The sequence below is a fragment of the Aptenodytes forsteri genome, unplaced genomic scaffold (assembly GCF_000699145.1).
Source record: "Aptenodytes forsteri isolate BGI_AS27 unplaced genomic scaffold, ASM69914v1 Scaffold46, whole genome shotgun sequence".
Classification (NCBI taxonomy): domain Eukaryota; kingdom Metazoa; phylum Chordata; class Aves; order Sphenisciformes; family Spheniscidae; genus Aptenodytes; species Aptenodytes forsteri.
Genome location: NW_008794774.1, coordinates 1,700,904 through 1,726,307, shown reverse-complemented (window position 1 = coordinate 1,726,307; position 25,404 = coordinate 1,700,904). Strand labels below are relative to the sequence as shown.

General features: G+C 36.0%; 1 protein-coding gene across 1 annotated transcript in view; it reads left to right on the top strand.

The window, feature by feature from the left end:
- PTPRD (protein tyrosine phosphatase, receptor type D) overlaps positions 1-25,404 on the top strand; it is a 301,312-nt gene that overhangs the window by 70,824 nt on the left and 205,084 nt on the right. Inside the window, exons 2-3 of the mRNA XM_019470759.1 lie at positions 6,186-6,331; positions 10,560-10,701. Of these exons, the coding sequence (XP_019326304.1) occupies positions 6,186-6,331; positions 10,560-10,701 (288 nt within the window). The remainder of the gene's footprint in view (positions 1-6,185; positions 6,332-10,559; positions 10,702-25,404) is intronic.

Genomic DNA, 25,404 nt, shown 5'->3' with positions numbered 1-25,404 from the left:
GGACAGGAGCCTTCACCGTTATTGAATGTGAACCAGTTTATGACCTGTTTACTTAGAATATATAGCAGTTCCTGATAAGTCAGTGGGACGCAGTGAATATTGCAAGGTGGGACGTGGGGTGAATAAAGGGTATTTCTATTATTCTTTTCTCTTTTTCGTTGTTGTTTTTTTTTTTCCCTCCACCCCGTGTAGGAATTTTCTGAGTGTATAATTCGGCATGGAAAGAATGACTTCAGAATTTATAACTAGGAATGAGTCCAGTCACATACCCCACTGAAACTTGATGTCACTAGACCAGTAATACATAGGGGCTCTACACTAAGTGACAGTGATTCTTGTGATGGTGTGTGTGCAGTATCCCAAAGTGCATGGGCACCTGCCAGACTATGTTGTTCACTCTGCGCTCAACCTGCATTTCTGAGTGTCAGATGAAAAGTTTCTATAGGAACAGTTGTGACTGTATCATCTTCCAGCTTTTATTGCTACAAAACAGGTCTTTACAACCAAAAGGTTACTGTAATTTTTCAGGAGTCTCCTGAAACATCAATATATGTTAATTTACAGGTAAAGGGGGCATTTGAAAGAAGCATCTTAGCATGTTTAATTTTTTCTGATGTCTTTGTTACTTTATTCACACTTGCTATGAATGCTGACAAAGGGTATGATAGGATATGATTTTTGGAAATTTCTATTCTGATTTTGGAAACTTTTTCATATTTCAAGCATATGATAAAGTTTAATCATAAGTTGAATTATAGTATACTAGGAACTTCCATACACCCCAAATAGAGGGTCTAGAAACAGAAATACATTAAGGTCTGCATTCTCTATAGATCTTGTCCATAGTAGGTCCGCATGCTGAGCTTGCTATACTTGGGCTGCAGATGTCCCATTAGCTCTCACTTTACCTTTAAAGAAGGTGAAGTCTTATCCTCATATTCATCTCTTAATTAGAGGAGTTATGTCCATAAAAATGTCTCTACACAAGAATAACTCTCAGTAGCTGTAGGAAGAAGGGGGCTGAACTACTAATTTCAAAAACATTTTGTCAGACATTTTATTTGAGTGCAGAGGAAAACTATTACGTGTCTTCAAAGCACAGCACAGAGTATAAAACAGCAAAAATAAAACAGTTAGATAATTCCGTAACATGATGAAATGTGAATTAGTTAATTCCATTCACTACTTCAGAATTGTATTTAAACTTACAAAAGACAATGTGGAAGTGCAACAGAGAAGAAAGGGATGTCTTACGCTCATGCAAAGCTATGAAAATGTTCCAATCCAAGTGAGTTATTTTAGTGTCATGTTATAAATGTATTTTATGGAGCCTCAATATGCAGAAAAGGACAGCTTCTTTCTGGCTAGTGGTAAACTCTCTCTATTTCAGAGAGAGAAAGCTGTGCCCCCTGGGGCGACAGCTTGACTGCTTGTTGAAGCAGCAGCCTAACTTCTATGGCTTTAAACTACTTAAAACAAACAAATTAAAGCTCAATATATTTAAGGTGAGCTAGCAATAAATGACATTTTCCTTCATATATTAGAGTGTAATTTGCAGTAGTTCAATTGTTGTCACCTGAGCTTCTCAGGAGTCCCAGCAAGAAGTGCATAACAAGCAGTAGAGGGTGGGAACCCTCAGACCTTGGATGACAAAGCTTGTGGTACTCTCCATAAGTCCAAGTTACGGAAATCTTCTGCTGTAAAATTTTTTCCTCGACAAGGTATCAACATTCAGTATCAGCACAAATATCTGAGTAGACACTGGTAGATAAACAAGCTGAAACAAACAAAACTTGTGTTGTTTGCATTTAATAGCCAATATTGCTTCAATTTTGATGATGCCCACAAGAGAGTTCAAGTCCAGAAATATGAGGTGCTGATTTTAACTGAATTTTACTTTTGTTATTTTAATTACACTTCTGTTATTTTAATTGCAGCTTTATTGAAACGTGACCAAGTAGAGTTTCAAAAGTGCTGAAAGGCTGTGACCTCATAGTTGGTAACCTATTACATCTGATTTTTTTGGCACATTTAATTGCACTGGAAGGTTCCCATACAGATTGTTGCTGTGCTTAATGAAGTGTGCTGCAGAGAGTTTTTGTTGGACTCTGCACTGCTCTTGTTAAGGGAGATTGAAAATAGTTGTCAGTTCTCAATCAAAATTGCCCTCATGTTAATAAGCACAATTGTGTGTGCAAGTGTATTTGTGTTTCCTATCAGAGTACCTAGCAGCTTAGATCAGAATCAATGTCAAGAAACTGACAACATTAATTGTGGAGATAATTTGTGTCAAACCTTAATTAACAACCTTTATAAAGATAAAGGCAACAAATACTACTTTTCATTTTGGTTCTGTTGGGTTATGATTCCATATACCCTTACACTGGTTATGTATGGGGTATACACTCACTTTATATGTAACGAGATGAACATGTTGATTGAATAATGAAAAGATGGATTGCATAATACCTATCTTTCTCCATGGCTGGCTGGCTACTATCACCATAGTCTGAGCATCTCTTGACCATAAATGAGTTTATCCTCACAACACCTATTAAACATGCAGACATTATTATCCTTCTGGTGCAGCTGCTGAGTCTGAAGTGGAGAATTTAACTGGTTTGCCAAATTAAATTTCACTTTGTGAACTGCTGAAAACGGCCATTGTATGCATTAAAATGTCTGAAGTGTACAGGACTACTATAAGTTTCCTGTTTCAGATAAAATTATCTATGTTCTAATAATAATTTACCTTCTCAAGGATACCTCAAAGATAACTGTCTTACTTTCAAGATTAGGCACTGGAGAAGAGTTGTGGCAATGGAATTACTTACTTATGCAAAAGGAAACTTTGACCAGCCACATACCTTATTTTTTTCAGCTAGATTATGGTCGTAAGTGAAACACAAAGATCGCCACGGTTCCCTTCTATACTGGAATGTGAAGCTTTTTTATTGATGTAGACAATATCAGTCTTTACATACAATAATGTGGTCTTTACATACAACCTTAAAACCTTGTTTTTCTTGAAAAATGTCTACAAATAGGGAATTACATTATTATGTAACAACTGCACTTGTCTTCTGCCTCTAATACTTCATAGCAAGTGTTGTTAGTTAACAAACAATAGCTTTACTATTTGTCAGTCCAGCAAAAATTCACGTAGGACTGGAAGAATACTGCTATTCTTCAGGTAGCTACCAAAGCCATGTTAGGTATTCAGCCCTATTCCTGCAACTCCCCTACGCAGATACAGCTCTGCAGGAGCTAGTAAGCAATTTTCATAAGGAGTCATAGCACTTACAGTCCTTTACCAGGTTTGGCCCAGTCCTAGATGAAGAAATTGTCAGAAAACTGGTTTTACCTCTAACAGCAGTTAAGTTTGGCGGAAAATTTTTAGTTTCATATATATTGCTATACGCACTCTTTGATAAACAGTTTTGCAGTTTGCAGAGTGTTGAGATGAAGGGGATTTTGTCTGTTTCTTTTGTGTTCAGCAGCAATGGGAAAGGTAAATTGTCATATGGTGTAAATTAGTGCAAGCTCTCTTGGGTTTACCTGAACAGCACTAATGGAGAATTTGTTTCTGAGTGTCTGATAAGGAGGGAAGGGATTCCCCTTTATTTATCTTTTTTTATTATTGTTTTCATTAATACAATATATTGCATATTAGTAAAAGCATGCCAACCATAGAGATCATGATGACTGGCAATGACATAAAACCTAATAGTAGGGTTGGGGTTTTTTGGTTGGTTGGTCAGTTGGTGGGTTTTTTTTTGCAGAGCTAACAACATAGTTCAACACGGTCTTTGCTTATCATTTTGCATTGCTTTTGTTTTGTTTGTTGTTTAAAAATCTGCAGTTTTTCTGGTCCCAAGATAAGTGAAGTGTTGCAGGAATGAATGCAACAGCATGGCTCTTAAATTGAGTTGCTTTCCCTCCTTGACCCTGGTAATGCATGGCAAAATTGGCAAATTTTCCAAATAGACCTTGTCTCTAAGGAAGTAAGTTGCTTCACTGATGTTGAAATTATCAGTTGGGCAGTCACTGAATGTATGAGTGAGGCATAAACTTAGAATTTAAAAGCTGCCTATGAGCTAATATACCTAATTACTCTGTGCTGATGGTTTGCCCACGCAGTGTTTTTCTTTCGTTGGTGTGAGGTTTAACACTGAATTCACAAAATGTCAAAAAGAATAAAAAGAGAATGGCAGTACATCATTTTTCACTTGATGGCACACAATCACAACTTGCGCCACAGAATGTCGGCATATCAGATTCAGTCATGTCTCTTTACATATCAGACTGCTGGGTTAATACATGCATAGAAAAGGATTCAAAGCTAGCAGTTTTGGTGAAACCCAGATGCTTTTAATCAGAATACATCTCTGTCTTTTCTGTGGTCCAGACATAAAGCCTGTGACTGGGAAAGGATTTTTAGTTTTTTTTTCTCTAAGTATGATTTATTTGCCATGATTTTGGCAATTTTTTGACATCAGAGAAGTTCTTTTGTAAGTTCCCCATGGCAGCAGTGGCACACTATTTTGCTGTGCTCAGATTCGCTGTTGCATTTGGTTTCAGCTACATGTTCACCAGGCAAAATTAGCACAGCAGATAGTTCAAGGGCCCTTGAACATTCCGAAAAGTTGAGCAATAGCAATTTTGCCTTACATAAGCATGCAGATTTTCAGCAACATTATATTTATACTGCATTTTTTGAAAATTATCTTTGTTACTGGTATGTTACACATCAGGGGTAGCATAAAAAAGACTAATTTCATTTCGTAAACTTAGGACAGTCGGCATACTCTCATATTTAATGTAGCAACATAACAACATATTGAGTTAGTTTTATAATAATGACCACATCATGTTTTCTTGGCATTTTAAGTTATTTCAGGATTTCTTCCAGTGTTACATACATACATACTTATAGTCTGCTGGGTTTCTGACATTTAAATAAACATGCTGACAAGAAGTATTGCATGTGGAAAGACCAGTTCAGCAGAATAAGGGGTTAGACATCAGAAGTGAAGAGCAGCAACTTAGAAATGAAAACCAGTACAGTACAGGTACATAAGTGTCAGAAGTAAGAGCAGAAAGTGAAGAAGAGCAAAGAGGTTGAGAACAGAAAGGAGCTGACTGCTGAAAGTTGAAGATGAGGGCAAAAATGAATTGCAACAGTTGCTATAGAGCAACTACACATAACAACTTAAAACTGAGAAAGACTGTATAGCAAAGACATGGATTTTTTATCATTTATTGGCCCTAAGTATTCACTTCATATCATTCAAAACAGCATCTTAAAGTGTATTGGATCTCTAAAAATTTCTCAGCTAAGAAAGGGAATGATGTAAATATTTACAGGAACTCTTTAACATTTCTGTACTGTGGTTAGACATAATCTCATCTTTTTTATATTTAAATCTTTAGAAGTCATGTCTTGTGTTGGTGTAAGTTTGAAAGTTTTGTTTCACCACAAGGCTGATAAATTAATTTTAATTATTTTGTAACAGAAACAGAAGGAAAGAGAATAATTAATTAAAATGCCTTTTCCTACTTTTGAAATTATTTCTCCATTTGTCTTTCCTCTCCTGTTGTTGCAATAGTTGTATCTTTTTTCACTTCTTCTTTCTAACAGAGTAGAATAATTTGGGAGTGAACAGGAGCTATACGTGAAACTGTGCCCAAGCATAAATCTCTATTCTCTTATACTCCTTTCTGCGTGGACTCTTAATACATAGTCATTTACCTACCCCACTGCAAACTTATAAATGCTTTCTCCTAAATGTCACTGGTTTTAATGGCTCAAAGGTGGCAGTCCTGTTTTCATGACATCCTGTGATCATAACATCAAGTCATGAATCATGATCTTACTACAGCTGATTGATGAGCTCATTTTGCAACAGAAGACAAATTGGATTTTTTATTTATAATGGTGATAAAATATAATGTATGATCTTGCTATTCTGATGCTATCAGATTTCTGTTTTAATATAAATTTCACTAGTAAAATCTGTAAGTACTTTCCTGACCTTTTAGTTATTGTTTAATGCTTTCGCTTGCAGGTCAATACTGTCACTGGAGAAACAAAACTTTTCCTTCTTTCATTTTGAAATCTTGACATGCCTTATTTTTTATGTTTACTACTTAGATTAATTTTGTTATTTTTTTGTTTGTTTCAGCACCACCAAAGTTTACAAGAACTCCCGTTGACCAGACAGGGGTTTCTGGAGGAGTTGCCTCATTCATCTGTCAAGCCACAGGAGATCCAAGACCTAAAATTGTCTGGAACAAAAAGGGAAAGAAAGTCAGCAATCAGAGATTTGAGGTATTAGGTCCATTGTTCTGTTCCTCTGAAAAACATTAATTCCAACCTCGCTTCTAATCCCAATATGCGTGCTTTATAATCAGTGATTAAGCAGAATAGCTATGACTATCGGGGATAATTTAGTGGGAGCAGTCTCATGAAGTTTTTATTTTGCAAACTGGTTACGCATAGCACTGTTAAAGAGAAAACTGCTACTAGCATGATCTAACTGGGGAGCCTTGACGTGCTTCTGTTCAGCCTGCTATTTTTTCCGTGAAGGAGATGGGGGAAAATTATTCGAGCAGTGATTGCTGTCTCCAGAGAGCAAGCCACCTCCTTTTGTGACAGTGTGCATCGAACAGACTTAGGCTGCTACTGCTTCTGCTGCCACAATTGCTTGCCACTGTTGCAGAGGGAGATGAAAGGGACATTGTATTTCCTGCTGCTGAAGAGGAAATGTAAAACTTGTTTGCCTTTGGTTCTTTTCTTAACAATAACCTAGGAAAAGGCTTTAGAGAAAGCTGTTTCCCCTCTCTCCACAACCTTCAATTAAAGGAAACAGTGAAGATAATCTGTTCAAAGGGTGCTGGTTATTTGGGGGGGGAATAAGACAACAAATGTTATTCCCTCTTTTAGTTGCTGGAACAATTAATATCAAATATGGGTTGACCTTTAACATGAAGAAAAAACTCAGAAAATGAGAGAAGGCCTGTAGAATGGATACCAAAACTGGGACGTAGAGTGTATAATTTTCACCGTGTCTCTTTACTATTTTCAATGTTAAATAAGAGACTTCTGCATTGAGAAAACAACTGTTTGGAAGATGACTAATTTGTATATAAAACAGTTTTGACATGCATTTTATGAGCAAATGATCTAAGATATACCTGTTAAAAGTTGACTGAATATTGAAGTCTTCTGTGTTAATTTTTAGTAGTATTTGGGAAGATTGCTTGCCCTGGCTTTCAGGTTAGATTTACGTCAGCAGAAAAGAATTGCATTTCTTGTATAATTTTTTTTATTCCTTTTTTGTTCAAAAAATATTTTAAGACATTGGAATTTGTTCATTAACCAATATCATTCTTTGCTTGTACATTTACTACAATGTGAGAAATAAAAGCATGAATTTAAATGTGACCTCTTAGTGCCAAGAACTGTTTGCACTTTGCAGAGCATATGCAGAGCTGTAATTGGCTAGAGAGATTAACATAGAAATTTTATCATAAACTCTACACAATTTATCCCCTTCTGGTCACAAAATTTTCACTCAAGGTGAGTTCTAAACACTGAAAGATTGGGCATGTACATTTACTGTGTTGATTCAGTTTTATTGTGCAATATGTTGTGGTTTATTTGCTTCATATATTGTCTTGTATGTACCTATGTACCTGTTTTTAGGAGAACAAGTAAAAATAGAACAGTTTTATTTCCATAAAAAATATTTGAATGGAATTATAAAAAATTAATTTAAAATGTTTAAAAAAAGCCTTTAGTGGACTATTGAACAAGCTGTATAGCCAAGTAGGATGGAATGTAATTCAAAAGAATAGAAAACAGTTACCAAGTATTTTATAATTTTTATTATAACCACTGAACAGAGTAGTTACGAAGTGTGCAGAGCACATCAGTATTTTAAGCAGCTGTCCTTCCTGCCCAAAGTAAGGCCATTATTTCATGCCATAGAATCTCTAAATAAGAACAGAACAACAGTAGAAATTGAGATTCAGAAAACACACATGGAACATTTGGGAAGCAAGAAACATCTGAGATTGTCAACTGCACCAGTAAGAGAATAATTAGTTGAGCTTCTTTTCCTCTTCTTTCACATTAAGATTTTGTATATTTCTCTGAGTTTGATTACTTAGTGTAATACAAGACATGAAAATGTTTTATATGGCTACTTGTCTTCATAGAAGCCTAGTAAATACAGCTGGAAAGGACTTCAGTGGGCCATCTAATCCACATGCTTTCCCAGGGACGCGGGGGGTTACTTTTGTGGGGTTTTTTTTTCCCTCCAATAAACTTGGACAGCCTGCTACAGTGTTTCATGAACCTTGCCAGGATTTTTTTTTCTCATGTGGAACCTAAACTTTTTTGCTGGAACTCGATGTACATAGCAATTGTCTTATCTAGCAGAGGGGGAACAGATAGTTTATTCCCACTCTCTTGACAGTGGCCTGTTTATATATTTGAAGATTATTATTGTTGAATGTGGAATGTTCTTGCTCATAGGCTAATTCTCACAACTGAGTGAGAATACTGGTGAGAGCTATACATTGTTTCTCAAATTAAAGGCTACAATAAGACCTTGTGGGACTTTGCTATTAATCTTTCATCTTTTATTTATATTGCAAGTATATGCTATGAATGAATGTGATACAGGAGGATTCTTTTTTCTCCTCTTGCTTCAAATAAATTCAAATAATATGAATTAGAAAAATCTACGTTAAGTTGCTAAGAAGCCCCCCTCAGAGGAACTTAAAAAGAAACAGGGAAGGGGAAAAAACAAGTTTAAAAAATTGCACCATTCTACCCTGTGGCATGAGGCTGGTTTTATTCAAAAATCCATGCTTTTTAAAAAAAAATCTCATTCAGTAGATGGGGAAGTGGGAGGAATTAACTATCTGTGATATGCAGGAAAGGGAGAACTCATCACAGGAAAAGTAAGTCCATTTTATGATACATATTTTGGAGACACCAGACTTGAAACTTAATCTCTGCAATATTTGCCCAACCCAATCTGCTGCAGTTGTTTTTATTGGCCATCCAGCTAGGATTATTCAGCATTCAAATTTAAACAGCAACAATTATTCTTTTTAAGTGTAACGATTGTGATTATTTGGATCCCATGCTTTCATTTTTTATCTACAAATCGTTCGTCTGTCTGCTTTAAGATTGTGAAATTTTCCTTTCCCTCATAAATGTCAATTTATCAAGAATTCTAGTTATTCTTTTGTTTGTGCTAAGATCAGATGGAGATTTTTTGTTTTCTAGGTTTAGGACAATGGCTTTACTTAAAGAACAAGGAAAAATAATACAGCCTGTAGGCTACCAAAGCAATTTCTTCTCGGAAGAAAACAAGTTTTTATCTTATTTACACTTAGAACTCTCCCACTTCTAAGAAGAAACCGAACAATTACTACAATGAAAATGAGAAGATAATGGGCATATAACCATAGTTCCCAACCCTGTACTTTATTTCTCTCTTACTCTCAACAAGTATAGAGTTCTAATAGATAACTTGTGTGTAAGTTAGACATACAGACACAAGCATATGTGCAAATAGGCATGTATGTAAATTGTTTTGTGTATGTATATATAGATTATGGCCAAATATTAATTATTTTGTAAAAAAATATATAATTGTGACTGTTCTTTTTTGGTAAGTACCATTTACCTGATGGTAGTAATAACATTAAATTATTGACAAAAAATTTTTAAAAAAGCCAATTAAGTAGATTAATAATATTACTTATTTATGAGCAAGGCTTTTCCAATGCCTGGAGTGCTGCAGTACTCACCAATATCTGATGTGTTTCTGACTGCAGAACAAGAAGGAAATAAGAGCCATTCAATTAATGCCTTCTCATATGAAAATTAATATTTCTTGTGTAACTATTGCAATTTAAAAACTAAACCTTAAAGTTTAGCCTTATTATTTAGTCTCTTAACTGGTCACATGTTTTCTAATACATTGTTGGATAAATTTACTTACGTTCTGTGGGTTAAATGCATAGCAAAACTGAGTAGTCCTGTGTTGTTCAGAAGTTTCTGACCCTTTTTCACTATGGAGCTAAATGAATGAGTGAACTGCACTCTTTGAGTAGAGTGGGAATATGGCCTGCAGCAATTAAAACGAATGTAACTGGCATTTGAAAGTAGAGTACTTAAACTAAGAGAATGGAGAGAGATTGGTGGTGAACTTCAGGGTAAAAGAGCATGAAGTTACAAAATCCTTTCATACAGCCCTTGTTAGGTGGGGGGGGGGTTGTTGTTTGTTTTTCATCCTGTCTTTTCTTGAAACTATCTTAGAGCAGCCATTGAATACTCACTGAACAGCAATGTATGTTACAAAGCATTGCTACTTAAACATTTTTGCATTTGTGTGGAATTTGTCCTGGTATGTGTATTTGAAAAAGGAACCTGGCTTTGACGACATGAATACCAGCAGGTCACTGTTCATGAACAGATTAACTGAGGGATAGGCATTTGTAACAACATCTGTGACAGCTTTTGTTTCCTTCTATAGGTAATAGAGTTTGATGATGGATCTGGATCAGTTCTCAGAATACAACCACTGCGCACGCCACGAGATGAAGCTATTTATGAATGTGTGGCTTCCAACAGTGTTGGCGAAATAAGTGTGTCCACGAGACTCACTGTTTTACGTGGTAGGTTCTTTCTAAACATAACTATTTGCTTCATAGAGATGAAAGTGCTATGTTATTGTAAAAGAGAGGTTTCTCCCAGGAAGGTTAAGAAAAGTTCTTTTCAAATGCGCGTTATTATAGTCGTGATGCTGTTAAATACAAACTTTTTCACATAATACTTGAATATTGTGTTTCTGATTTTTGACCATAAAATGGTAATCTATGTGAGGTATGACAGATTAGAGTGAAGAAAAGAAGAAATGAGTGAAACAGGAGTGCCATGCACAACAGATTATTATATCAATTATTGATCAAAACCCAATGCTTTATGAATGCATTTGATTTACATTTTAGTGCTGCCCTGGGTAGCTTAGCTTTGTGTGATCAGCATTTACACAGAAATTTGCCCAATTAACAGTGACCTTGAAAAGTTGCATAAGGGGTCTTTAGATGCGGTTAAGCTGCTACAAGATTTTCCCCCCAACATATAACACATAAAAAAGGGGAGGGCTTCTTCCATTTCAAATATACGTCACCTGAATTGTATTCTTACTTCAGCAAGAAGTGTTTGAAGACACTAAACAAAAAAAAATTTTTTTCAACTATCCTTCAGGGGTGAGGATATGAATGTACTGCCTAAGTCTACTGTCTAGATAATACTCAGAGGAGTAAATACTAGTAGTAAAATGACCTGAATGTTTCATTCTGTCACCTGGAGATGAATGGAAACTGGATTTGGAGACACTTAATGAAATATCACACTCTTCAGTTTGCAGGATTACTTTTATGACTGAAGATTACTGTCTTGTATTGTGATATTACATGGCGTTACTTGATTTGCAGAATTAACTGCTAGGGACCTGTTTATAGGAATTGAAGATGATTAATCAGCTTTACAGAATTTAGAAGAAAATTTGTAAAATGCATGAGTTAGATAATTTTTTTTTTTTTTATCCTTCTATCCCAACAAATGTAGGGTGACAAGGAGGTTTCTTTTCTCTTGGTTTTCTCTGAAGAAAAAAGAAAAATATTTATTTCTATACTTTTATTATCTATTTTAATCAGTACGGACAGTCCTGGCATTACTGTTGAAGTCAACTAACAACACTGTGTACATATATAACAAATAATAACACTAAGTACATACATATTTTTTTCTTAGAGGTAGCCTGGTGTAAGCAAACCTTTTTAGTATTTAAAGTTCTTATCTCTAATGGCATGATTGTTCCTTCTGTTATCTTTTAAAAATTCTTCCCAGTCTAGTCAATGAAAATGGGAAGACTGATAGTTAGGTTCGTGTTTTAACAGCTCCATGGACCTGTTCTTAACTCCCTAAGATAAGGTTTTCCCTTTATTAACTGATAGAAGCACTTTTTATGCACAGCTTCCACATTGTTGAAAATGAACATAAAGTGACATTTTCATACTGCATTAAAAATTTTGTAAATTAAAGGGAGATGGGAAAAGGGAGGAGGGTGGGAAAAAAAACAAAAATAATGTGAAAACTCAGATGGAAGAGGTATTCTTTGTCTTCAGAGTTTCTTGAAATGTATTTACAAGACTCTCTGGTCTTGAAATGTGCATGCATGTGTTTTGAAAGATAGTGTTCTAAACCAACCAAAGTTCTCATTTTGGGGTTTGTAGAGAAGAAGCAAGAGCCCTCATCTCTCTACTGAGGGCCATAGCAGCTGAAAAAAGCAGAAGAGTTGTCTGAGTGTCAAAACTGACTGACTGTAAAATGTGATCTGTTTCTTTGCTTGTCCTCTTGATTATTTAATCAATTTCTTGTAAGGCATATGTGGCTCTGCTGCCTATTTCTTACTCAAATAGCTCAGTGCTACTTCAGACAACACTAGCATCAGATCCTGTTTTAAAAACCATGCATAATGGTATGCATATGCAAGTGCCTGATGAACAAAACATGTACGTTACTAGTTATGAGATTAAAATTTAAATCAATTTAAATTTTAATTAAAAATTAATTGTCTAATTAAAAATATGAAATATGAAGGATTATGTGTTGTTTCCAGCCACAGTACATATGGCTTTTGCAACTGCTGGAATATACTTTGGCCCCAGGAATAGATTTATGGATTTAATCTGAAACTGGGCACATAGGAGAACTCATGAACATACTGGGACTGTAGATTTAGGTAAAGGGGTAACATCAGAGAAAGCAAGGACCATGCAGAGTAACAGGGTATTGTAAGGAAATTTTGGCAGGGTTAAAATTTTGAAGTGCTATAATGACTTGCTACACTACTTTCCAAGACAAAGGATAACTCACTGCTAAGGGCATTAGCCTGGAAGAGAAGTAGTTCTATTATAGGCTTCTACTTTGCAAACTTACACAAATCTTCATCTTGTACAGTCTGCAATAGTAGCCTTGTGGAAAACACTCCATCTGATTATGCCTTTGTGGGAAAGAGTGCCTCTGCGCCTCACATAGCTGCTGTAGGAATAAATATATATCATAGATGTGAACAGGAATTAACAGACATAATCAAATGCAAAACAGAGTGGAGTGAATTGGAGCTGTGGCCCACTTAGGCTTTACTCATCCGTGGGGCATGTGTGTGACTCTGGATTGCAGAAGATACACACATAACTTTCATATGTTCTTCAAATCTTTCCATAATGGTGATATCACAGGCCCAACTTGGCATTTGTGCCTCTTGCAAGAGGGCACCCTGGGGAGGAAGTCAGAGGTTACCCACAATCCAACCCACAAGTATTGCAACCCTAATATGGGACGTTGGTGAAATCAGGATGGTCCCAGGAGTTGAAGTATCTACCTATATTCATTTTTGTTTGTTTGTTTGTTTTTTTGTTTCACTAAATCCAGTTTAACTGCTACAGATCATTTGTGCAGCACAGAACAGCAACATTTTTACCAATATATCCATATTTTTAGAGCCAAACTTGTCAGTTTTTCTGACAGTAGTAACAGTAGTTCTATGCACTACAAGTTTTATGCTGTTTCATTAGGTTCTTACACTATGACCAATCTGTAGTGCTTGGGTCTCTAAGATCTGTGAATATAAATGAAGTCTTTAGCTTCTGGGTGTTGAAACTTCACAATGTGAGAAGGAGAAAAGGCAGAAAAGGTAGCCACAGATGATAACATTTCAAGGCCTTAACAGAGCCAAAGTTTTGGGCCTTTTTTCTGTTACCAGAATAAATCAGGAAATGTTCCAGGCTAAACTTTTACTTGCTAGGCTGAATATTGTGACAGTCTGGACCAAGAGTGAATGTCTGAGATAAATGGAGACTGCTTTTGATTTTCTGTGTATAAAGAAGGCGGCTGCTTTCCAGGACAGATTCACCCACATGAAAATGCTGAATTTGAAGGGAAACCAAGCTTGTAAGGTGAAGTCTGGAAGTCTCCTTCCAGGCAAGAGGAGTCGATGCTATTTATTTTGGAGCTCTTTGTTTGAAAATTTGTGCTGAGAACCAAATGAGTGGAACAGTGCTTTGATTCTTTAATTCAAAATTATCAGTGTTCCATAGGCAATGAAAGACAGTAAAGTGTAGGATCTTCCCATACTCCGCAGATATCAGAGATGGAATAGCTTTCCTTTTATTGTCCATTCATTTCTTGTTAAAGCCACCTAACTCTGTTTTTTGGTCTTGCAAATGGTGGATAACAGACATTTTTCATAGACTATAGAAAAAGGATTCTGGTGTCATATGCAAGTATATAAATTGCTCAGGAGGAGATGAGATGCCTCTTTCTAGTAGAGAGAACAACAACAATTCCATGCTGTTAATGTTAAGGAATCCTACTTTTCATTTTTTAAACGATTTTTTGATTATTATTCCTTGATAAAGTTCTGCCAAGACTATAAGGACCTCAAGAAACTTAGCTTCAACTACCTCCTGAGAAGGTATACGATTGCAGCACAGAACAGTGCAGGTTTTAAGCAAGGATGGAGAAGGTCCAGTAGAGCAGAATACCTAAGTACATTCTACTGTCACTGCTGTTTACTTTGTTTTCTTTGCTGTCCGGGAAGTAGAGAGACTACACAGGTCACTTAAGCAGAAGGCAGTTTGTTTTCTCAGCCCACAGTTTTCTCTATTATTGTTGATCGTACTGTGCATTCTAAAAATATTGACATATAGCATCTTTGTAGCATGGGCACTGTATAGGGATGGAAGAATTAAAGTAAAATTTCTATGGGAAGTGCCTAGGGCAGTTATTCCTTTTTATGCTTTTTAGAAACTGAATGATTTAATGTCAAACAGTTATTGCTGCATAAAATAAAAAATGAAATATTTACTGAAGAGTGTTTCCCTGTCCATTGATACACAGAGATTGAGATTGAGATAATTGATAGAGATTACTTTTATTAGACTCAGAAGTGCAGAACATTTCCACACTGTGTAAAAAAAACAAGAACAAAAAAAACCCAAAAAAACATGATGAATCCAAGGTGCTACATTTTTGGTTTCTGCTGCTAGCAATAGATTCAATGATAATAGAAGCTCATTTCTGTATTTTCACTGTACCCAGTACTACTGAAATCGGAAGGAACTATTTTGAAGTAATCTGTCATCTGGGACAGCTATCTTTGAGGGCATGGAAATTAGACAAATGGAGTGGCACGGCTATAATGCTGGAAAATGTGCTGTGGGATGTCTCTCATTTCTAGACAAATGGGAGGAAGGACTGTACATATTCTGGGTATTAGCTGCACAGTAGGAGAAATTTGCCGTGTTCCAGCTGGAGCTGTATAAACGATGTATACCAGTGTTTATCTGACTTAACTGTTTGCTATATAGTCACAGTGATTATTGCCAGGGGGCTGCTAGTAGGACAGGCTTTTGAAAGTGGAATGAATAGAAACAAGAAGCAAGAAAATACCTGTGCGAGAACTTAATACACTGGAAAGACATTTATCTCAAACATATATTGCATGAGAAGACTTTTGAAGAGCCAAAGGAGTATCTTTCCCCCAAACTTCCTTCATTACAGTCCTATTTTTATTATGCCTCTTTTTGAAGAGGAGCACTGTTGTTCCTGCTGTGAAAATGGTACTTTGCAGTTTATGTTGTAAAGTCTCTCCTGGGGAGCTGTGCAAGGAAGATTAAGGAACAAAACACAGCTGCTTGGCAGTCACACAAAAGGATTTTGTGAAATAGTGAAACAAAAAGAGAGGTAGCCAATACAACATAAGCTTAGGAAAAAACCTTACAGGTGGTTATAGAATGGCATGCAGATTTCTTGAAATGGCTTACCAAGTACAGCATTAGAAATATTTAGCTGTAACGTTAGAAACTATTTTGAAATATTTTCTTTGGGTGTGCAAATGTATGTTGGGCAAATAAAACATTTGCCTTCCATGCAGTAGAATTTGAAATACTTAATGAATTATTGATCTTTATAAAGATGGGGTGATGAGATTTAACCACTAGCCAGAACAAGATACAAAAGAATAATGTTGTGAAAGACGTGGTCCATTTCCCATGGCTGACTTCTAAATTACTGTGTGTTTTAAGTTCCTTTACAGTGCAGGCATATATGTGGTAACTAATGTTAATGGTTTAGAAAATACTGCACCTTATAAATTCTGTAACAATCAGTAAACATACAAGGGTCTATTACTGTAAATATATGATGCAGGGTATTCAGTTCAACTTCTAGGTTGATATACACTTGATCTTACTGATTTCACAGTTATCTATTGTTGACTTTTGTGTAGTTCTTCAAAAAGCTATGTTTGTAGTCATTTAAAATATATGAAAATGATTGAATAACTGTTATAACTATTGTAAGAAGTTTCTGGCAAGTGCCTCACCTCATGTTTTTTATAGTTAATACTTTTTTATATTTCCACTCAAATATATTTTTCTTCTCAATCAGTGAATATTTTGGTTACACTTTTTTTTCTTAGTTTTAAATGTACTATTTTTCCCTTTTCTTGCACACCATTTTATTATAAAGAATCTGTTACTGTCATTATGAATTTAAATCTATACATTAGAAAGCTTCTTCCAGAAAGTAGAGCAGTAACTTTAAAAAAATAAGTGAAGCAGCGATCCCAAATTTCTTGATTGTCAATGTAAATTCCTGTAGTCAAGACTTTCAGAGATTATTTACTTTGGAAAATCCAGGAGTAGGCTGCTCAACTTACAAGACCTTTTAAGATGTCTTACGAAGGTACCCATAGTCATCAGATTTTTTTTGAGAAATCTGTCCTAACTTTATTCCCTACAAACATTTTTTTTTTACTCATGAAGTTTCTTTCAACTCTTTGTTGTCCTACATATTCTTATAACATGATTCATTATTCAGTTGTATTTGCTCAATGAACATACATGGAGAAAGTTTTCCTGCTGTCAACTAGTAATACCAGCTACCATTATGTCTTTGTAAAGGTTTATTTTTCTTCCTTCTATTCCTTGCTGAATTTCATGTGTCACTGAATTTCATCCAGCCAAGTTTCTGTTTTACGTACAATGCTATAAAATTATCCAGTTCAGTTTCACATATTTGTACATGTGCATAGGATGAATTTTAGTTTTTGAAATATTAGCAGTAGTAGAAAATTATTTGTGCCTGACATTTATAGGGCAGTATGGATGGTCCTAAGATATAAACATTGGCTTGAAATCAGTAAGCTGGCTAGCATAGATCTTACTTGTTCTTATTATGTATCTATGAAAGAAAAGAAACTTGTGGGTACTAGTTCATAGATAGATGTCTGACAGTTGTTGTGATCTAAGAAGAGGAATTGAAATAATACCGGACAAAAGCAGAGCAGTTCTATTTAGCTTGAAACAATTTTTCACCAGACAGTTTTGGCTAAGAATGTACACCTGTTAAATATTTTCAGTCAGCAGCTCAATGACTAATTTTAGCATGACCCCCATTTGGGTATTCCCACTCCAGTATCTACTGACTGCATATAGTGTTATAGGCATTTTTGATAACAAGAGTGGGTACATGCTGACCACTTGGAAAATGCAAATTAAGCCATCCTGAGCAGATCAATTTTAAAACACGTTTGGTTTATACTTTTTTCCCACTCATTGATACCTATGATGATTCAGTCGCTTTTCCCAGACCGTCATCCCCAAATCATCAGAAATCTGTCGGAAACAAGTGACAATGAGAACAATGAAAAAGGAATTACTAGGGGAAGGAGGAATATTTCTTCTGCCAGTCTGTCCTTGCAGAACCAGTATCAGGTGATGTAAACACAGAATTAAAATGAAATTTCCTAACTCTGAAGAGCCGTGACCTGCTGTATACAGTAGGTTATCATTTTGATCCGGTTCCTCAAAGACTGACCCAGGTATAAGCAGCACACAGATGTGATATTACGAATGATCTTTACAAGAAAAGATGGAGCTTTAACTATGTGTACAACTGCTAGCTGTCCTGAATAAGGATAGGGTTTTTTTAGACTTCTGTGCTATAATTTTGATATTTTGCAGTGCTATGTGTTTATGTACGTACATAAAAAAATCTAACTTTTTCCACTTTCTGCTGGGATGTAAGGTAATTCAATTTAAATAAAACTTTTATTCAGATTTGCATTGTGTTATTTTTTTATCTATTTGTAAAATGGTGGGCCATTTTTCTATTTTAGTTGATACAAAAAATAAATACAAAAGAGTTTTTCTTACACCAAGAATTTTTAGAATGCAGTCACTTTTCCAGGGATTAGTTGTTATGCATGCATTTAAGGCCCTTGGCCTTGTGTAGAGTCCTGTTCGTTCAGTGTCAGGGTTTAAGATTATGCAAGGTTTCATTGTTCAATGGCCTAAAACCACTGTCTCGAAGTCAATGCCTTAATGAAAGCCAATGCAATTAATCAAATGCGATGTTTCCTGTTGTTGTAATCTGTGGCCTCAATTCTGCATGTAATTTATCTATCTGTATGTCCACTTACTTAACAGACTTTTATGATATTAATTAGCAATGAAATTGTCATTACTGCACAACATGAAAGTAAAGTCAACAGGAGAATTCTAGGGAATTTTTTCATGTCAATATTTCATATTGATTAAAAAAAATAACATAATTCTAGAGATTATCTGTTTGAGGAGATGATACGATGATTAGTTGCTTAACCCCTGACAGTGTCAGCACATCTGTAAGGAACCCAGTGGTATTAGCAGCTTGATAGTTTCAATTTAATTGTTATCACAGCAAATATTCATATGAGATGTCTAATATAGGATAATAAAACCAAGGCAATTACTAGAAAAAGACATTCAGGTAGTAGATCTGTCTTCAACTTTCCAGGCTAGTGGTTTCTGTGAACACTCATGTCTTATCAAGTGCACCATTAGGATGACAGAAATGTTTGCTGAAATGTAGGACGTGTTTGACACTAGTATACTGAAGTGACAGTAAAATTAAATCCATTTTAATGTAATAAGTACTAATCTTCAAATACAGAAAAAGCCTAGTAAGAATGCTTTTTCACATATAACTGAAAATGTAATTTAGAAATTAAAGAAAGCTTATGTAATACTTCAGCTTGCTTAGCCTGGCAATAGGTTAGAAAATAGTATTTATTACTGTGATTGTTAAGTTTTCAAATATTTGACATAGGAAGCAAAAGCTAAAAAAAATACATACAAAAGTATTTAAAATATTTTTGGCAAACATAAACATTAAAAGGAAGCTTAAATTCAATGGATCTTGTCAAAGCAAAATTATTTTGATTGTTAGGACTAGTAATAAAACAATTCTGAAGCAATGACTTTTGATTGATGCAACAAAGCAAAGGAGGTTTCATTGCATTAGTGTGGTAGAGGGTTGAAAGGACTGTGATTTAAGTGGCTCTATGGGAGGGAGAAACTTTTATGAATAGTCTAAGGCTTAGGCAGGATATAAAATCCTGCTATGTTATATATCACTTCAGGTATTTCAATGCTTCCTGTAAACTGACATGAAGTTCTGCAGCTGACTTACTACTGTTCCATTTATCTTTGTAGCAAAGGTGCATTAATAAAGTTACCACTCACTAGTTCAGTAGCAAATGGAATTTCTTTGTCTTCACTTACAAACAGATAAATCGTGTGCAAAATTGTGACTTAAGTCCACTGTGATTTAAATTATTCCATTAAAATGATTTACTGTAAAACTACTACATCGAATCTACTGTGATGTACAATGTTAGATAGTAATAGTAGCATTTTAGCACTTTTGTTTATATTGAATGCATCTTGTGACGTACACTGTGACGTAGTGTCAGTAAATGCTTGATATGACAATCAATAGAGAATAATGAGGTAATTATTCAAGTGGAAGCATTTCAATAAGCTTTTCAGTCAAATACAGTCAAAAAGCACTGATTAGAGGCAGGTTTTTCATTAGGCCTGTCAATGCACCTGAATCTTGGCTTACGACACTGTGGTCTTTCATAATACTGACATATTTCAGGAGATACTGCCTTAATGGTGCATATCTGAATTATTGTTATTATCTGAATTATTGTTATTATTGTTACAGCAGGACCCCTCCTAATCATTTTGCAAAGGTCTTGGGAGTCTGGGGAGGTCCCTCTTGACTGGCAGCCAGCCAATGTTATTCTAATTTACAAGAAGGGCGTGAGGGAAGTGGATGAAGGGAAGGCGGTGGATGTAGTTTTTCTGGATTTTAGTAAGGCTTTTGTCTCTCACAGCATCCTTCTGGACAAGTTGCCCAGCTGTGGGATGAGTGGGTTCACGGTGCCCGGGTGAGGAACTGGCTGAAGGGCAGAGCTCAGAGGGCTGTAGTGAATGGGGCTACATCTGGCTGGTGACCAGTCACCAGTGGTGTTCCTCAGGGCTCAATTCTAGGGAAGTTCTGTTCAATATTTTTATCAATGATCTGGATGCAGGAGTTGAATGCACCATTAGCAAGTTTGCTGATGATACCAAACTGGGAGGTGCTGTTGGCTTTCTCGAGGGACAAGATGCCTTGCAGAGGGATCTAGATAGATTGGAGCATTGGGCTATGATTAATAGGATGAAATTTACAAGTTGAAATGCTGGACTCTGCACCTGGGACTGAGTAGTGCCAGGCACAAATCTAAACTGGGAGAGGCGTGGCTGGAGAGCAGCCCTGCAGAAAGGGATCTGGGGGTGCTGGTTGACAGCAGGCTCAATATGAGTCAGCAGTGTGCCCTGGCAGCCAAGAGGGCAGACCGCATCCTGGGGTGCAACAAACAATGTATAACGTGTAACATATAACAAATATAACATATAGTATAACATATATAACAGTATATATAGGTCAAAGGAGGTGATCATCCCTCTGTATTCAGTGTCGGTGCAGCGTCACCTTGAGTACTGTGTGCAGTTCTGGGCCCCACAATTTAAGAAGGATGTGAAGGTCCTTGAATGCATCCAGGAGAGGGCAACAAAGCTGGTGAAAGGGCTGGAAGGCATGTCCTATGAGGAGCGTCTAAGGACTTTGGGCTTGTCCAGTTTGGAGAAAAGGAGTTTGAGGGGCGACCTCATACTCTCCAAGGCTTCCTGAGGAGGGGAAGTGGAGAGGGAGGTGCTGATCTCTTCCCCCTGGGATCTGGTGATAGGACGCGTGGGAATGGTTCAAAGCTGCGTCAGGGGAGGTTTAGAGTGGATATCAGGAAGCGTTTCTTTACCAAGAGGGTGGTCAAACCCTGAAACAGGCTTCCTCGAGAGGTGGTCAATGCCCCAAGCCTGTCAGTGTTTAAGAGGCATTTGGACAATGCCCTTAATAATGTGCTTAAACTTTTGGACAGCCCTGAAGTGGTCAGGGCAGTTGGATTGTTGTAGGTCCCTTCCAACTGAAATTATTCTATTCTATTCTGTTCTGTTCTGTTCTATTCTATTCTATTCTATGCTATTCTATTCTCTATTTCACAGTAATTAAAAAAGATCACCTAAAGGGGAATGCTAAACATGTTAGCTTCACAATTCCCTTAATTTTCAATCAATGTAAGTTTTTTATCTGAACATGGAATAGTCTTGTTCTTTCTGTGCTCATTCATATTCCCTGCCTTTCAAAATTTGTCCTGGAACAGTACAGCCATATTTTTGTATCCCATCTAAGTTGGCTAAGAACTGTTCTTCATTACTGTGAATATCCTTGTAAAGAAATCAATTTTTTATGATCACTGCTATGAATGGCAGTTATAAAGTACATTTTCTATTTAATCATTTGAAATTCACTGCTTCTAGCTTAGTACCAAGCTCAAAAGCTCATCTTAGCTCCCACATATTCCATTGTTTCAGCTGTTGCACTGCCATGTTTTCACTAGGCCTGTAATTTATTTTAATAAAATATATCATCTTGTCTTAAATGGCATTATCAGCCCAGCTCCTAAGATAAACAAATCTGTATAGACAACCTCTATCTTAATGTTCACACAGAGATTTATTTGGGTTTTGGCTGTATAGATAAGGAAGAAGACTATCTGGGGAATCCTCTTCATTATACCTGTAGCAAAATGACTTTCAAGAAAAGCAAATTGAGAGGCTGAAAAGTTGCCAGGGATTTTTTTGCAAAAAGCTACTGTCACTTGGAACTTGATTTATGGCAAGAAGAAGAAGCCAAGTGTAGAAAAGCCATTAGTAAGCCCAAAAGCAATCAGTTGTTGTTGTGGCATGTTTCATATAGCAGACAGAGAACAGAATTGAGAGTACGTTGAAGTTAGTGAGAAAACGGTCATCTTAGCTGGAGTTCAGATCAGTCAAATCTTGAGTTTGGTCATTAGTTGCAAAATGTCAAAACCACAAAAAACAAGGAGAAAAAAGTCTCAGGCTGTACCATTCACATTTTTCAAACCTGAAAACCTACATTTAGGTTTATTGGTAGTTCCTCTGACGGGTACTGAGCACTTTATGTTTCTTTAAGTATCACCTAAGGATACTTAGATATGTCAAAATTCTGGGTTTTTTTCTGAAGTCCTGAAACAGAGGAAGATAGGTCTTAATGTGAGATACTCGGGGAGGGGTGTGTGTGTGTTGTTGTTGTTTAATACGTTGCCTGAACTCAAGTGACAGTGTAAGTAGGTATTCTTAAATGGTGGCCTAATTTTCATGTGTTCTGAATGTCGTGTTTGATTGCAGCAAGATCTCCAGAAACTCAGCCGTTTGGAGTTCAAGAATCTATGTGGTTTTAGCCTTAATGCTGCCTGATAACTCATGAGAGAGAATTTTATAAAATAGATTAATATTTAAAATAAATTTTATGTACATTTGAAACATCTGCAATTCTTAAAAGATAGGAAGCTATGCATGTAGTGTGTATCATAGAGTTTCTTTCTAATGAGTAAGTCCAATAAACAAGGTGATGTTTCAGATATTTATTACTAGTGTCATTTCTTCATTTACAGAAATTTATTTTATTGCATGAGAAAAGGAGAAGGGAGTGCTAGGACATCAGTTGGTACAAGTTGTTTTAAGATTGGATTTTTAGATTAAAATACAAAGAAGATAGAGCCAAGAACCTCATGGACAGACCTACTGCAGATTTCATATTAGAGGGAAGAACAGAAGGAAAGGTAGAGGCTGAACATAAGTAAGGACAGTTCAGCTTTCATCTTCAACTGTTAATATAGATTATTTTAGGCTCTGATGCCTGAAACATATGTCTAATTCTGCTTTGCAGATAAGTCATGATGATTGGTCTATTTTTTTTTTTAGGTGAACTGGAGGCAGGGAGAAGAATTTAGAAAAGGGCCTATAAATAAATTCTGTTTTCAGTAGATCTATAATAACTAAGTTTAATTTACTTCTGCTTATAAGAGAGCGGGGAAAAAAATGCTCTCCCAGTAGCATAGTCATTTCCAGGTACTCAGAAAATGTAAATATGTATCTTTGAAATCATGAGCTAAGTTTAAAAATAATTGGACAGTTTTAATGATGAAAATTGGGGATTTATGGGTTTTGATCTTGTAGGACTTCAGTTTTCTGTTTTTTTTTCTCTTCATTAACAAGAATTAGAAAGTTTCAAAATAAAGACAGTCAAATCTTGAGTATTGATAACATTTCCATAGTCAAATGGGAAGTTTTCTTATTTTGAAATACCTCCAGAACAGTATTTAAAAATTATAGATTAGTCATTTGAGTTATGGTAGAATTAGTTTTACTTTTTCAGTAAATGTTACTAGGATTTTTTTTCCCATTTTCTTAATATCTCAATCATGTTGATTACTCCCATGACTTACCATCTGCTTAAAATAAACAGTGAAATGATCATGTTTCATTAAAGAAAGGGGCATACTGAATCTATTAGGAACCCTATTGAACCTGGTGTACACATCATGAACTTTTGGATACGGTCATTAAATCTAGCTTTTAAGCATTAGATGGCAGTAGTGGTGAAACTCAGAGCCAAATAAAGGGTGCACACCTTTTGGTGCTGTTTTGAGTGATCACTTCTTAATTTTGTGTTCAAGAAAGTTGATAACTGATTTCATTTTTTTCTGTCTATGCCAAAGTTATTGCTATGAAAAATCTGATATATGGAACAAGAAGCTGAGGGTTCTCTGCTGAAGGGACAGTTCATTTCATTGTTTGCTCTTACCAAAATTGTTAGAAGTTTAGCCAGTGTCAGTTTTGGCTTGATGGCTTTGATACTTACTTTTATTTGAACGGATCTGCCAATTACACTATGACAATTGCAGTTGTAGTTCAAGGCTCCTCACTATGAAACAATTCTATAGTGTAAGGACATTTTAGTTAGGTGAAAAACAAGTAACAATTTAAAATCTTGATAACTTCAACATTTCTAACCATTTAAAATGTAGAGGCAAAGATAAGACTACTGAAAATGGTAAGGTACATGTTTCTAATTTCACAGTCAGATGGTTCTTTCAAACTGTTCTTACATCTATATGCTTTGCTTTGTTTCTCCCAGACAATACTTTGTTTTTCCTTTAGAATTGGCTAGTTCTCTTGTCTTAGACCATGTAAGCACTCTTTGTGGACAGGCTATTAAGATAGCATAGCAAGCACCATCTTCCTCCTATGAGAAAGTAACTGAGTCCCAGCTCTTCTGTCTACTCTTTCATCCATCTGTCCAGCGGTGAGAAGTTCCTTTCATTCCTTTCCAAAGCCAATGTTTATTAAAGCAAGGGGAGAAGGCCACATTTTTTTGCTCAAGTTTTCATTTCTGATAGACTGGCAAGAAGAATAAGATTAATTTTACTAAGGGATGCTGTGACTTCTTCCTCAGTTCATCATGCCTGCAAAGACCATTGATGGTAACATGTCTGCTTGCTCTCTTTTAAACAAGGGATCGAGTCATAACCTGCAATTCTTTATTTTCATCTTCACCACCTGGTTGAGAATCCTTTCTATTTGCAAGATTGCTAGTAAGATAATTCACATGCCTTTTACAAGGCAAGGCGTTAACAAGAGAAAGTTGTCCTGGCAATGCATTTCTTCAGTTACCTCCCCTAGATTTCACAAGGCATCTTTAGCCCAGCTGTTTGGGCTTTGTTCTTAAAAGTGAATGTTGGAAAGGTTGCAACTTAGCTTTTATCCTGGAGAAAAGATAAATGGTTAGGTCAGTGGTCCATGACTTATTGGTTCTCAAGAAAACAAGACGACCTGGGATTCTGGTGTTGCTTGTATGGATCATAGAATCATAGAATCATTGAGGTTGGAAAAGACCTCTAAGATCATCGAGTCCAACCACCGACCCAACCCCACCATGCCCACTAAACCATGTCCCTAAGTGCCTCATCTACTCGTCTTTTAAAGACCTCCAGGGATGGGGACTCCACCACTTCC